Source organism: Botryllus schlosseri, chromosome 14, assembly GCF_051294905.1.
Source record: "Botryllus schlosseri isolate E-star chromosome 14, Bs_hap1, whole genome shotgun sequence".
NCBI classification, from domain to species: domain Eukaryota; kingdom Metazoa; phylum Chordata; class Ascidiacea; order Stolidobranchia; family Styelidae; genus Botryllus; species Botryllus schlosseri.
In genome coordinates this window covers 2,078,012-2,092,981 of record NC_137249.1, presented here as the reverse complement: position 1 = coordinate 2,092,981, position 14,970 = coordinate 2,078,012, and the positions used below count along the sequence as shown (strand labels likewise).

General features: G+C 37.7%; 1 protein-coding gene and 1 long non-coding RNA gene across 2 annotated transcripts in view; both read right to left on the bottom strand.

Annotated features, from left to right (window-relative positions):
• Positions 1-197: 197 nt before the first annotated feature.
• On the bottom strand, positions 198-13,584 carry LOC145456157 (ER degradation-enhancing alpha-mannosidase-like protein 1). The gene is made up of 13 exons (XM_080334219.1): positions 13,190-13,584; positions 12,662-12,714; positions 12,130-12,306; positions 10,081-10,252; positions 9,558-9,741; positions 8,529-8,620; positions 8,389-8,471; positions 7,531-7,651; positions 6,459-6,629; positions 6,021-6,191; positions 4,659-4,823; positions 3,972-4,105; positions 198-3,024 (listed from the first exon to the last, which is right to left on the bottom strand). Exons 1-12 carry the CDS (start codon positions 13,442-13,444, stop codon positions 4,019-4,021), a joined length of 1,731 nt encoding a protein of 576 aa, XP_080190345.1. The 5' UTR covers positions 13,445-13,584; the 3' UTR covers positions 198-3,024; positions 3,972-4,018.
• The window catches only part of LOC145456159 (uncharacterized), a 45,009-nt gene continuing 30,236 nt past the window's right edge, over positions 198-14,970 (bottom strand). The window contains exon 2 of the long non-coding RNA XR_013920513.1: positions 198-2,074. This is a non-coding gene — a long non-coding RNA (uncharacterized LOC145456159). The remainder of the gene's footprint in view (positions 2,075-14,970) is intronic.

Below are 14,970 nucleotides of genomic sequence, written 5' to 3'. Positions count from 1 at the left end.
TGATAACATAGTTTATCGTTAATGAAATGCACTCTATGTTTTATATTTACATGGATATCTTTTCACTTCTGCATATGTGGGGGTGGCATACCATGTTTGCATTCCTGAAACATTCAGCATTCTGAGGTGTGCTAATATAAAAGAAAATATGTTATTGTCAAATTTGGATTGTTTATCAAAACCATACTTTTTGTCAGGTGATTTTGTGAAATATTATATATTTCTGTGTAATGATTGTCGCTTTTGAAATGTATGTGCAATATGCTCGCCACTGATTTGATATTGTGTAGTCTCGTGTTGTGTCAGCAATATGTCGAACCCAGACAGTCGCGGTCATACCATTTCTGTATCTTCCCATACCTGTTTTTCCATCAACTTTGTAAGTACGTACCGTGATTTTGACAATGCGATGTCACATTGTGTAATCTGATGATGTTCATACATTTTACATTTCTTGAATATATACTTCTTGCCACCGCATTCAACGAGTCTTGATGCTACGAGGTTGGTGTGATTAGATGCACATTAAGGTCGAAGGAAATTCAAAATCACGGACACAGTCCGGTTGCATTGAGAATCTATATATTCCTGCTCCTAAACCTGTTCCCAACGATACATCAACCATATTTCATACGCAACCAAAATATATTTATTGTTCGGCACCAGGATGCGTAAGACTTATTGCATCAGGTAAACCTCTCGCGATACACCAGCTTATGACGTAGGGTTGCATTGAAAACAATCATGTTTTTTGATTATTGATGTCGTGAATCTTCAGTGGATTGGCATTCACAATTGAAAATATAGCCCCCTACCACTGTCGTAAAAAACTGAAAATATTTTTAACCGGGAGCACATCGTTATGTAGCATTTTTACGGTCGGCTGTCATCATCATAAAACAAGGGTTCCAACCATTCCATATTGTATACGTCGACTATATCGGGTGCAAATCGTCCGTAGCCTCATTTTTCATGTTTTTTCGAAAGTATTTACACAATTATGGCATGATTATACAACTTTTGAAAAAAAAAATTGTTTTCAATAAAATGGCATTTAAAAAAAAACACTGTTTAAATGCAACCCTACTTCACGCTTAAGCAGGATGTTCAGTTTTGGAAGGCAGTCATCATCGGACCACCGCAGAAAGAAGAGTTGCACATAATCATAAAGAAGATGCCACAAAATCGTTAGAGAATGCACACGCGTTGAAACAACACATAATAATTAATTTAAACTCTGGATATATCATCTGTTGTTCTTTGCATGAAATAAGGCAGGAAGGAGTAAAGAAACAATGAAATATTCATATTTGGCATTAAAACAATGGATAGACTTTAGATCGCAGACGTTCAGATATGTATATTACAACAGCCTAGAGCCCGATTTTTTATCTAGAGGCTGAATACATCAGGATTTACTGAAGGGTCAAAAATCAGGCTCTAGTTGTTACTAACAATTAGAACTTGCAAATCTTTGGTCGAAAGCCAAAGACTGCATGGCAGAACATTCGAATTTAGGAGGTGTATGGTGGCTAGTGACATGGTTGACTTTATATATTCCAGCCCATCAGTGTATATAGTTATGTCACTTGAGAAAACAAAGGTACCATCCGGCACGGAGACAGACAGACAAATAACTTTTCACAATATCGCAACTGGAACAATAATGTAAATGAAACTGCGACGCCCGATATCCATGAAGTAGCACGGATTGAAAGTAACATTTCCGGAGTGAAATATTTTCGATATCAAAACATATTGTTGAGTTATACTTGTAAATAAGCGAACGTTCTCTGCAAACGGCACATAATATGAATGAAATTGGATTGAAATAGTAGTTTAGGAGCGTCCAAACATAAACATGGAAGATAGGCACCAAGTCAAGGTAACAGTTAGGGTTGGGGAAAATGGAGTATCAGAGTGATTGGACTGTGAATTGAGTATTACGCTTCGGGTCGAGGATGAGAGTATTAATTCGAGTATCGAAAGATGTGGAAAGTTCAGATATCAAATAACTTTTTTCCAGGATTCCAGGGATTCACTGATCAAATTGTTAGGTTGCCTAAAAACAACGCTGCACAAAATAGTTGGCTCGATTTCAACCGGTAGATGTGAACGCGCAGGAGTTTAAAAATTTTGAATTTATTATAAAATTTTTGTTTTCAAATTTTATTGCCAACCTCACGAAATCATTCAGTTGTCTACAAAACCGACGCAAAACAAATTTGAGGCGATTGAAACACGTAGAGGCAAATTTATTTGAGTTTTTCATTCATAATTCTGGGATTACCCACCAACCACTGTCCAGGCTATTTTTGCGAATACAAAATTTTTAACAGCAACAACTTCGCTTATACCGCTTAGAATTGATCAAAAATTGTCAAGCATCGTTTATTTAGAAAACTCAACAATTTCATGGGGTTCACCGTAAAATTTGCCAAAATTCAAAATTGTCGAACTTCATTGAGTTTAAATCAACCAGTTGGAATCAAGCCATATTTGGTGTGCAGCATTTTTTGAGCTAACCTAACAATTTAATCAGTGAATCCCGGATTTCCAAAAGATAAGTTATTTTTGAACAACCCTAGTGCGTGGTTTTGCACTAGATGTTTCGTATGTTGCGATACCATCGCTCGGGGTTCCAAGGCTTTCAAAGTTGAAAAAATACTACCAGTACTGTAATTTTTCGTTGACATATTAACTCTTAGTGGGGTGGAGTGTATAATTTCAGTACTGGAAGCAATCATCGCTCAATATTAGACTCATTAGAATTTACACTCGACTCAGATCCCGAGTACACTATTGCGCCCAGCTTGACTACCGATAAACAATCTCATCACTTGATACCCTAAATTTCACGAATTCCGAAAAATCAAATCACGCACCAGAAACACTAGAAATTGAACCAGGGCACACAAGAAACCCATGTACGCCATAACACTTTGCAAGGACGAATCGATCGAAACCGTTTCATGCTGCTGCAGAGTGATCGGGCGTTCCAGATCTCCGGGGCGATACAGCGACCTTGTAAAGGAAACAAGATGATTGAAACAGGGAATTTCTTACAGGTTTGTAACCAAGTCTGAAGGTTCCGAGTCACCAGTCAATTTGACTTTTATAGTTTTGACTCGAGTCAAGTCACGTGCCCCGCAGTTCGAGAACCATTGAATTAGACTAATTAGAGCGAAATGTGAGAAGACTGAGCTCTGATTCGATATAAATTGAACTTGATTTTGTTGTGTTCCTTTTTAACGCAGAATTGCATTACGAATTCAGTCTAATTTGGAAAAAAACTGAGTAGCAACTATTCGACTTCTAAATTAATTAGGAAAGTAACCGAGTAGCTGTATATTCTAATTCTTATCTAATTAGAATAAAATTACGTAGCTAAAACCGTAATTCCAATCCAATTTGGAAAAGCTGTGTAGCCGCGATTCTAATTGTAATCTGATTTTGAAAAACTTTGAGCTATAAGCGAATTCTAATCTAATTTTGGAAAAAATGTGTAGTTATATTTATAATTCTAGTCTAAATTGGAAAGTTGTGTAGCTGTGATTCTAATTGCAATCTAATTTTGAAAAACTTCGAGCTATAATTCTAATTCTGATCCAATTTTGAAAAAATTGCGTAGCTATAATTGTAATTCTAATCCAATTTGGAGAAACTGTGTAGCTGTGATTCTAATTCTAATCTTTGGAAAAACTTTGATCTATAGGCTAATTTTTCTGATCTGATTTTGGAAAAAATGTGTAGTTATAGTTCTAATACTAGTCTAATTTGGAAAGCTGTGTAGCTGTGATTCTAATTGTAATCAAATTTTGAAAACTTTGATCTGTAATTCTAATTCTAATCTAATTTGGAATAACTGAAAGTTCAACTCTGTGTGAGAGATCATTTTGAGGACAAAAAAGTGTGGCCAAGAGAACAAACCCTACCCGATTTTTGCACAAGTACAATAATACAATACTTACACATAATCAGCGTCGATATTGCGTTGTCTGTCTGTCTCCGCGTATTGTCACGCGCCGACCAGCTCTCGAACTTGATTCAAATATTTGTGACGAAGAGGTAGGCCAAAGGTTCGTTCAAGCGCGACTCGGCTGCACTGGTCAAACAAAGTCAGTTTCAAACAGCTGAGTGGTCAGTAGGGTTTTTCAAAAAGAACTTGGTTTGCCGGATTCCCTGATCAAATTGTTAGGTTGCCTGAAAAATTATGAACTTATTATAAAATATTAAAACAGAATTTTCAAATTTTGCTGTCAATCCCATGAAATTGTTAAGTTGTTTAAATGAGCAATGGTCAACAATTTTTGCTCAATTCCAACCGATAGAAGCGAAGTTACTGCAGTTGAAAATTTTGGATTCGCAAAAATTCAAATAACTTCCCTTCTACGGGTCGGAATTGCGTCAAAGTTGTTTTGCGTCGTTTTTGTAGATCACTCATCAATTTCCTGGGGTTGACAGTCAAATTTGGATTTTTTTTTTTCATTTGTTCATAATAAATTTTCAAACTCCTGTGCGTTCACACTACCAGTTGGAATCGAGCCAAATTTGGTGTGCAGCGTTTTTTTAGGCAGCCTAACAATGTAATCATCAGCGAATCCCAGAAATCAAGAAAAAAAGTTTCTTTTGAACAGATCACAGAAGTAAAATCTCACATTTCTCACGACAGATACATTGTAATTCAACCCAAGGTCAGCGTCGAAACAAGTCGAGTCCCACAATTTTCTTCGCGATATCTCCCCGACTTTCAGGAGGTGGCCTTCCGTTGTGAATATCCATTGCAGATCTTCGCTGTTGACCGGGTTGTCGAAATCGAACAACTGCGGAAAGGCATCGTTAGCCTCAAACTATGGTGATACATAACTATGGCTCAGGAAAAAAGATTCGAGTACTCGAATCTGAATCGGCTATTAATTATAATATTTCGAATAGTGGTAGATGATTTTTTCAATTACTGATATTATATGTTCCATTGCACCAACAGTTAATTTATTGATAATAAATTATAGATCTGCTACTATTTTCTAATATCGCAGCCTTGAAACCTTGATTGGCCGTCTTACAGCATACAAAACGATGTTCACCAAATTTAGTTCAATTCCAACTGGTGGAAGCGGAATTATCGCCATCAAAAAATTTGGATTATCTATATAATAGTAATTACGGTGGCCAACTCTTTATTTATTATAGTTGTGCCCACCGTAAATACTATTTTATTCAAATCCAAATTTTTCGACGACAATAACTCCGTTTCCACCAGTTGGAATTGAACTAAATTTGGTGAACATCGTTTCAGTAGACAGCCTAACACTTCCATGGGGTGAACAGAAAATTTTGAATTTTTTATTCATTTATTTTCGTATAATAAATAGAAACTTTCTCCTGTAGCATGCGGCTACTGGCTGGAATTGAACCAAAGTTGGTGTGTAGGCTTCAATTAGGTAACCTAACAATTTTATCAAGTATCCAGTACAATTTGAGAAAAAAAGCCATTTTCGAATACCATACCGTTGATGAGATCATTCTCAAATATAAAATTCGGACCATACACAGAGCAATAACTATGAATTTGAATGCAATTTGACTGGAGCTTAGCTTTCACGCCCCCCCCCCCCCCCCAGTTTGGAAACACTAGTTAGCAGTTCTACGAATGCATGAGCGATACGATGCCTATTTGCATATTTATTGAACTCTATTATAGCCCCTCGATTCAAAATAAATGGCGACTTTCAAACAGCTATCAAAATGCAACGACGCACTTGTTCCTCATACTTCTAGTAATAAACTTAACTTGACTCGAGTCACCTTCAAGAATCGAGTGACTTGACTTGACTCGAGTCAAAATGTGCAATGACTCGAGGTAACTCGCGACTGAAAGGTAGTGACTCGAGAGAATGGAAATAAATATTGTGCATCAACATCACCGAATACGCATTGATGTACAATGTTGTTTTCAATTCTCCACTAGTGGCTGTGACCTGGCTCGCAGCCCTAGTCACAAAAAAAATTTAACTTACCAAATATAGATACTTGCAAGTCTCGCTGAGAAAGAACGATTCCATTCTATCTTCCTGCGATTTGTCCAAGACGTTATGCAGAGACGCGTACCCGCAGGTCGTTCTCGCGTGACGATTGATCGCGTTAAGAATATCTCGTCCCACGTGGAGGTAAAACGGATTTTTCGTCGCCTGAAAAACGGTTTCTTACCACCAATCATGGCGGCTAGTAAACAGAGGTAGTCAGCGACAAGCACTACACTTTCGGAGACTACTTTCCATCTTAACAGTTCATAGTAAAACTATTGAGCTGACTTCTGACTATTAATTTTCGAAAAATTGTAAGTACTTTTGGTATAAGTTTGCATCAGTTTCATGAGTAAGATTGCAGGGTTGTAACGACTCGAGTCACGATTTTCGGTGACTCGACTTGACTCATGTCAAAATTATTTGACTCACGCGATAAAGTAGATACGTGCTCTCCACCAATTCGGGTCGCAACGGATAGAAGAACACGTCGGGGTGTTTCATTTTCCAGTTGAAGCGTTCCGGCAGGGCCTCGTACCTTTTCCAAATGGCGTAATGCAACGCGTGGCAGCATATGGCCTCCTCCACCTCTCCGTTCAAAACCTGGCAGGCCAAAAATGAGTATATACGGCGCAGCCGGTCGACTAGAAAATTTTCAGTATTTCCAAATCAGATATAAATTGGATTTAGAGCTACACAGTTTTTTCCATATTAGTTTGGAATTAGAATTAAAGTTGCACAGTTTTTTTCCGAATTAGATTAAAATCAGAATTATAGCTGAGTTTATCCAAATTAGATTATAATTGGAATGATAGCTGATAGCTACACAGTTTCGTTCCGAATTAGATTAGAATTAGAATGATAGTCAAAGTTTTTTTCAAAGTTCGATTAGAATTAGACTTATTGCTACCCGGTTATCGGTTTTTCCTAATAAGATTACAATTAGAATGATGACTACACATTCTTTTTCCAATTAGATTAGAATTAGAATGACCGAATTTGCAGAAACTTAGGCATTGAAGGGCCAGGACGGTCAAGACAGTCATTTTATTAACTTCGAAGAATAGTAAAGTGACCGCATGATCGGTATTTCGTCTATCAGTCCTGATACTTGGAAAATAGGGCCATAAACTGTTGGGACTGACAAAAATTACGATTATATGCATGCGAGCCATTCTATATTACTTGAGCAGAGTTGAAAAATGTGGGTTGAACTCAAAACTAAACACAATGACTTGGCCTCGGACTTGTGCCACAACACTATAACTCGTACTCAGACACTCTACCCGAGGACTTAGACTCGGACTTGACTTGATGGTGAATTGAATATGACTCGACCCGACTCGAGTCAAAACTATGAAAGTGAGATTGGAACATTGCGACTTGGTTACAGCCCTAGTTCCTAGTGTACTTTTTGATGCCGAATCCAAAACTGTTATGCATTTTCCTACATCAGGTCTATTTTTTGGCAAATTGCATTTGAAATTTATTATAATCGACTTACCAGAAGTCCTGGCAGAAACGCCTGCAAGGAGTCGACCCACGTGTTCAACATGAATCCGTTTGTGATGTCGACATTGACGTAGATGGGGGGGTCACCCAACCCGCTGTTGCAGTGCTCCCTTCTAGAAAAGGGGTGGGCAATTATTGCCCAAGGGGCTAAACGAAAAGCAGAAAACATTGCGGTTGGTCAAGTAAATGTTTAAACTGTTTATATAGTTCTAAATAGAATATTAGGAAATGATAAAGTGCAGGTATATTTACAATGAAATATTAAAATCGTACTGAAAAGACCGTGTAATTTGTAATGCAAAAAACTGCAACACACCAGGCTACTTCATAACATTGTTAGACATCATTAAAAAAACGCTGCACGCCAATTTTGGATCAATTCCAACCTGCAGAAGTATTGCTATATAAGAAAAAAGTTTTGGCTTTATTCAATAAAAGTAATAATACAATTTTTTTCAAATTCAACTGGCTACCCCATGAAATTGTTGGCGTGCCTGAAAAAATGATACACATTGAATTTGGCGCAATGCTAACCTGCAGCAGCAAAGTTATTGATGTTCAAAATTTAGCATTCCAAATCATAGTATTTGCGGTGGGTGGTTCTATACTAAATAATAAAGCATTTGCCACCGTATTTTTTCCAATGATGAATATTGTACTTCAATAACTTCACTTCGACTGGTTGGAATTGAGTCAAATTATCACATGCGGGCCAGGTAATCACTTGCCACTAACTCGCGATAACACAGCGTCCTGAAAACCAGACACCATTCAAACATTGAAATGTAATTTCTATGTAAGTAAAGTTATAACACTCCAGGCAAGCGGAGTTGAAGAAAAGGGTATTTACCCTCGTCTTAAAAAATGCTTGACACTCTGCATAGCTTCCGTGAACATTTGAAGATCTGCGTCCTCCCCGAACAAGACATGCGCCTGAGTACCAAAAGCAGTCACGTTACTTCATGGCTTTAAAGTCACATAAAGACGTACCTTGAGCAAATACTCGAAATACGAGTCTATGCCCGCACCCATGCCACTCAGCCGGCTCGTCCACTGGCCCGTGTTGACGTCAATGGTGTCGCCTTTATCAATATTTTGAGAAGAATCGGTGATATGGCAAAAAACATTGTCATACTCTCAACATAAGTGGTCTAAGTAGTATTTTACACGGTAAATACCATTTATTTCAAATGCATCATATTTTTAGAAAACCCAATAATTTCATGGGGTAGCCAGTTTTTTTATAAAAAATTATAGCTACACTCCTACATATTGAAGTCGAGCTAAATTTGATGTGCAGGGTTTTTTTAACCTTTTTTTGGAATTTTATTTGATGAAATTGTTTTACACAAAATTTGGCTCAACTCCAACTAGTAGCAGTGAAGCTATTAGAGTTTATCATGAAATGTTTTCCTCTAATTTTAATGGTAATTTGATAATATTCTTAAATTTTCGACAAAATCGAAGCAAAACTTATTAAACTCAATTCCAACGCGTAGAATTGAACTTGTTGCAGTTTTTCAATAGTAATTCGTAATTCTACAATTACCCACTGTAGTGACTATTTTTTCAAATTCAAAGTTTCCATCTCGGATATTTTCCCTTCTACTGGTTGGAATTACGCCAGATTTGTTATGCATCGTTTTTTTACAGATATCAACAATTTCATGGGGTGGACAGTAAAATTTGAAATTTTTTTTTAAATTAACTTCAATTTTTTTTAACTATAATAGATTCACTTCTAGTTACAATTTTATCATATAGCCGGTAAAATTTGAAGAAAAGAGTTATTTTTGAACAGCAAGTACGATAGTTAGAAGTTATTTAATTTATTTTTAAAAAACAAATCAAAAAACTTTTAAATAAGTAAATTGCCCAAGAAAACTATGATAATAAATTTGGCCCGATTCCAACCTGCGGAAGTGGCAGTATTGAAGCAGTAAAATCGATCAATATTAGCCAAGCTACTACAATAACTTCACTTCTACACCCTACAGACCACCTCTGATCATAAATTACCTAACAAGCCGGTAGCCTGGTCCCGTCTCTTCCATATTTCCCGAACTGCCCGTCTGGCAACGCTTTCAAAAGTTGGATCGCCGATCAGTCGACTCAACATTCCAAACTCAAGAAGCAGGCTTCCAGCTCCGGCAGTTGCCGTACCGGTAACACTGTTTTTCGGGACTCCGTAGATGAGATTCACCTGGAAAGTATAGCTGTTGGTTTGTGAATCTTGCTTCAAAAACCGGACCACACTTGTACAAACAACAAATCAAGTTAGTTTACAGTCAACTAACTACTGATATTTTGCGTAGTTGTAGTTCTAGTCATCGCGGGATTCACTGATTAAATTGTTAGGTTGCCTAAACAAACGCTGCATACCAAATTTATCTAGTTGATAGTTTTGAAATGTGAGTAGTTTTAGTTCAAGTTGATAGTTTTGAAATGTGAGTAGTTTTAGTTCTAGTTGATAGTTTTACAAAGTGAGTAGTTCTAGTTCCACATTTTGAAAATCCAGGCACAAGTCAGGATCGGACTTTACCCGCGGGTGAGGCAGCCCGTTCGGGGCGTTTTCAAAAGCTGTCATTAGCCGAACCGCCAGATCATGCGCCAAAAATAACAGTTCATCGGCATAATTCTGAGGTCGTAGGTCGCCGAATGGCTCCTTTGGGTCAGCAATCAGCAAGTGCGCAGATAGGAGCGATCCCAAGACCCTGCAAAAAGTGGAATGAGGGTTGTAACAAAAAGACTTTCTTTCTATGCCCTCCCATCTAATCTAATTGGTGATTTTCCTGAGAATGCTTCAGGAGAACTGTATAGTAGGGCTCTTCAAAGATGACTTTTTTTCTCAAATCTCACTGGCTACTTGATAATATTGTTAGGTTACCTAATTCAAGCCTTCACACAAAATTTGGTTCACTTCCAACCAGTAGCCGCATTGCTAGAGGAGAATAAAGTTTCTATTTATTATATATAAATAAATAACAAAAAATTTGAAAATTTCCTGTTCACCGCATGAAAGTGTCAGGTTGTCTATAGAAACGATGTTCACCAAATTTGGTTCAATTTCAAACAGTGGAAGCGGAGTTATTGGCGTCGAAAAATGTGGATTTGAATAAAATAGTATTTACGGTGAGCACCACTATAATAAATAATTGGTCACCGTAAATACTATTTTATTGATAATCCAAATTTTTCGGCGGCAATAACTCCGCTACTACTGGTTGAAATTGAATTAAATTTGGTGAACATCGTTTCTATAGGCAACCTGACACTTTCATGGGGTCAACAGAAAATAGCAATGTGGTTACTGGTTGGAATTGAACCAAATTTGGTGTGTAGGCTTGAATTAGGTAACCTAACAATTATATCAAGTAGCCAGTACGATTTGAGAAAAAAAAGTCATTTTTGAAGAACCCTACTGTATAGTGCAAAACTAGCCAAGCTTGCTATACAGACATCTGCCATTCTCGTGATTATGAGATTGAACTTTGATTTGCTAGGAACTGAGCTTAATCTATGCTGCATTTCTCGAATTTAATTCAATTTTCAAAATTCAGTCATTCTAATTCTAATCTAATTTGAAAAAAAGTTTTGTCGGCCTGTGTTATTCTCGTCAGTCCGATTAGCCTAATTAGAACGAAACGTCAGTATTCAATTCTAATCCAGTTTGTGAAATGTTTCTATGCTCTAATTTTAATACGGTACTAATATAATTCCTGGTCTTCTTAAAACTGCTACAGGAAAACTGCATAGTGCGAAACGAGCCAAGTACATGCATTTCTTTATAATTCAGAATTCAATCAAAAAATTTTGCGAGCTCGGTAATATTAATCCTAAAGTAAGTTGCAAAAAACATGTAGGCCTAGCTATAATTCCAATTCTGATATAATCAGGAAAAAACTCTGAGCAGCAGGGTTGTAACCAAGCCGCAAGGCTCCGAGTCACAAGTCAATCTCAATTTCATAGTTTTGACTCGAGTCAAGTCGAGTCATTTTCAATTCAGCACCGAGTCAAGTCCGAGTCCAAGTCATCGAGCAACGGGTCGAGTCCGAGTTATGGTATTATGACTCGAGTCCGAGTCCAAGTCATTGTGCTGACTGCCCAGTTTCCAGTTAAAATCTTGTTATACCCGCTTTTTATAATTCTGTTTAGTGACATCGAATGGTTCACATTTATAATATAGTAATTTCCCGTTCTTTTAGCAGCTTCTGCCGCATTTTCAAGTACCAGTACCAATAGACGAAATCCCAATAGGGTGGTTACTTTACTATTCCTCAAAATTACAAAGAAATGTCGGTCTTGGCTGGCTGAGTCTCGAGTCACATGACTTGGTTCGAGTCATACGCAATGACTCGAGTCCAAGTCGAGTCTTTACACAGACTGACTCAAGTCGAGTCGAGTCATTTCCGTAGTTTGAGAAAATGACTCGAGTCATCAGAAAATCATGACTCAAGTAGGACCCGAGTCGAGTCATTACAACCCTGCTTAGCAGTGTAATTATAATCTAATTTGGAAAAACGCGTACGGTAGTTATAATTATAATTTTATTTTGGAAAAAGCTGAAAATTCTCTTGCCACGTTTTCACACCTGATATTTGTCTCAAAAACTTGAACCGTCGAGTTTCGATCGAAGGAGACCGTGTCCAATACAAGCTGAATCGCGCGTTTAAATTCTGTGGCATTTCCGAGAATAGCCAAAGTATCCAAGGAGTCGACGAGTGTCAGCGAAAAATTTCCAAGAACATCGTTAATGTTGATGTTACTCCTGCAAAGGAATGGTGAAAAGGTGAAAGGGTTTCGGACTTTTCCACACAGCCACAGACAAAGGCAGGCAGACAAACAGATGCAATTAGTTACAGACTTGTATCAACTGCTGGATTTTCAAATCTCACAGCTGGAACTATAGAACTACTCATTTTCAAAATCTGCAACTACAACTAGAAGTACTCAAAAAAAAAGAGTTAGTTGACCATTAGCTAACTAGATTGGTAAGTTATACATTGTACAAGTCTGAAAGTCAGCTGGGCACTGGGCAGGCGATTGAGGCAAAGAGATGCAATTTAGTAACCTATTTATTCAGCAAATCACAATATTGAACAATAATTTTCCTGTGGACTTACGGATTTTCAATGTCTGGACCCCGGCCGGAGCAGTCAATCGGGTTAAGTTCATCCTGTAATAAGAAAGCGTGATTCTCATTCCATTACGGGGTTGATATAATAATAACAATACCAACATATAGACTATTGCTTGACTGCACATAAAGGCATGATCCGCAATAGCCTATATAGCTCGAAAGGAGTAGGTCTACAATGACACAATGACTGAGTGGACTTGATTAGACTAATGACTAATAGTAAACGAATATATCATGACTGAAAAGTATTAAAACTCTTCGGCTGACACTCGACACACTATCTAAAAATAGTACATTGAACGCTCTCGTATTCGTGCTGGTGACGTCATATTTTGTGTTACGATTGTTGATATACGCTGTTCTTTCGAATTCTCTACTAGTTGCTGACGATTACCCCTGACGAGTGTCAGCCGAAAATATTCGGGTTCATTTCAATATGAATATACTATTCAATTGTATATTGAAGTTCTGTACCTCAAAGAAGCTATTAAAACTCTATATAACAGCTCACCTGTGGGAACGCAAATTTCATGTAGCTGTCATACCCAAAATAAAACATTTCTTTTGCTTTGTCTCTGAGGTTTTTCCTTTCTTCATTCGAGAAGTGACCATATTCATTTCCATAGTAATCCCGCCAAAATTCGTGCATACCACTTTCGTTATTAAATGCATGTCGATTAGATTTATCGAAATATCCGTAGTTCTCAGCCGATATGATTATTAGTAAGGAGTTGCAACAGTGTAATGCTGCAATCCAATATCTCATCGAATATTCGGGTCTTCCTCCCCAGGCTCCTCCACAATGGTTGCTTTTTGCTTTCTCAAATCATATTATTAACATTGGTTATGTCGTACACCTGCGAAGTCGATCCTGCTAACAACACGTAGAAAAACAACAAGTTTCGGTGCAATGATGCACAAACAATTTTCGTGTCCGAATGGATATGGAAGCAACGGGAGCATCGGCTCAATCATCCTCATTCATCAAATATTACATTTTTATAATTTTTGCGATACAGAAACCCGATTTCAATGAATTGAATATTTAGAGATGAGTAAAAACGATTGGAATCGATCGCGTCTTTAGCCTTAGACATACAATATAAGATTTCTGATTCTCCAATGTCCATTGCCAATCTCCAAGATAACATTCTTGCTGATAGTTACTAGTTTTATCACTGCGTATACAGGCAAAGGATTCATGCCTAATTAATGCATGCTTCCGTTCAGTGAAAATGTCTCGGTAATATATTTTTTAAATTTGCTATCAACAGTATCGACAGTATCATTTCAAATCACCACAAAACTGCGATTCAATGAAAAGATAGGTACTTGTCGAGACGATTCGGAGAAGTCTTTGAAATTAGACACCCACCATGGCCTAGGTCAGTGTTTCCCAACCTTTTCCCATTTTTCCCATCCCAGGTTTTATGCAGTGCCCGCGTAGGCGCGTACCATCTATTTAAGTAACACGCGTTGAAGGCGGTCAAAAATGTTGCCATGGTATTGAGCTGCCGAAGGCAGCGACACAGAAGATAAACTGCCCATGTAGTATATGATTTCTGTAGTGGATCCATTTGGTATTCTTGTGGTCAAATATATTAAAACGGAATTTGATTAGGTGAGAATCCCAATGCTTTGCGACTTGCATGATCTCTTCCACGCAGGCCCTTCCTTTCGGTTGCGTACCACCTGGAAGACCTTCGCGTACCACTAGTGGTACTCGTACAACGGGTTGTGAATCACTGGCCTAGGCGAAGTAGAGAAGAAACATGATCATCATCGATTTATTAGCAATTTTTATCAGTTCAATACCACACAAATGCGATACAATGAAAAGACAGGAAGATGTCGAAGCGACTTGGAGTAGTCTATGGAATCAGATACTCACCTTGGCCCAGGCGATGTAAAGAGGATGCATGCACAGTTGCACACTGAATAAAATTAAAGAAGATAGTATAGAAAAAGAAAGCGACAAGAAATAGGGCGGCATGTCATGCACCCTGAATGAAAAGTAATAAAGCAGAGAATATAAAAGCAATAAGCAACAAAATAAGGCGGCATGCGGCGGACAGCGAGATCGATATGCTAGGTCGTGGTCCGGTAATCTTATACCACCGAACCGACGTGCTGGGTGTTTCAAACTTTCTTAAATCGAGTTCATTGCGTTGCAATTCTTGTGGTATATTGATATATTGAACTTAATTCTTGATTCTGATTCAGGCGACCGACGATAAGATATAAAAATAAATTCGTAGAATTTGGGAGATCTATGCTTATATGATTTATATG

Bases quoted from the DNA above. Each gene is read 5' to 3' on its own strand.
- LOC145456157 (XM_080334219.1), bottom strand. From the start codon at position 13,444: ATGAGATATTGGATTGCAGCATTACACTGTTGCAACTCCTTACTAATA. The intron at 10,253-12,129 runs GTGTGAAAACGT...CACTTTTTGCAG, and splicing joins GTTTTTGAGACAAATATCAG to GGTCTTGGGATCGCTCCTAT. The intron at 4,106-4,658 runs GTGAGATTTTAC...TTGTTTGACCAG, and splicing joins ATGTATCTGTCGTGAGAAAT to TGCAGCCGAGTCGCGCTTGA.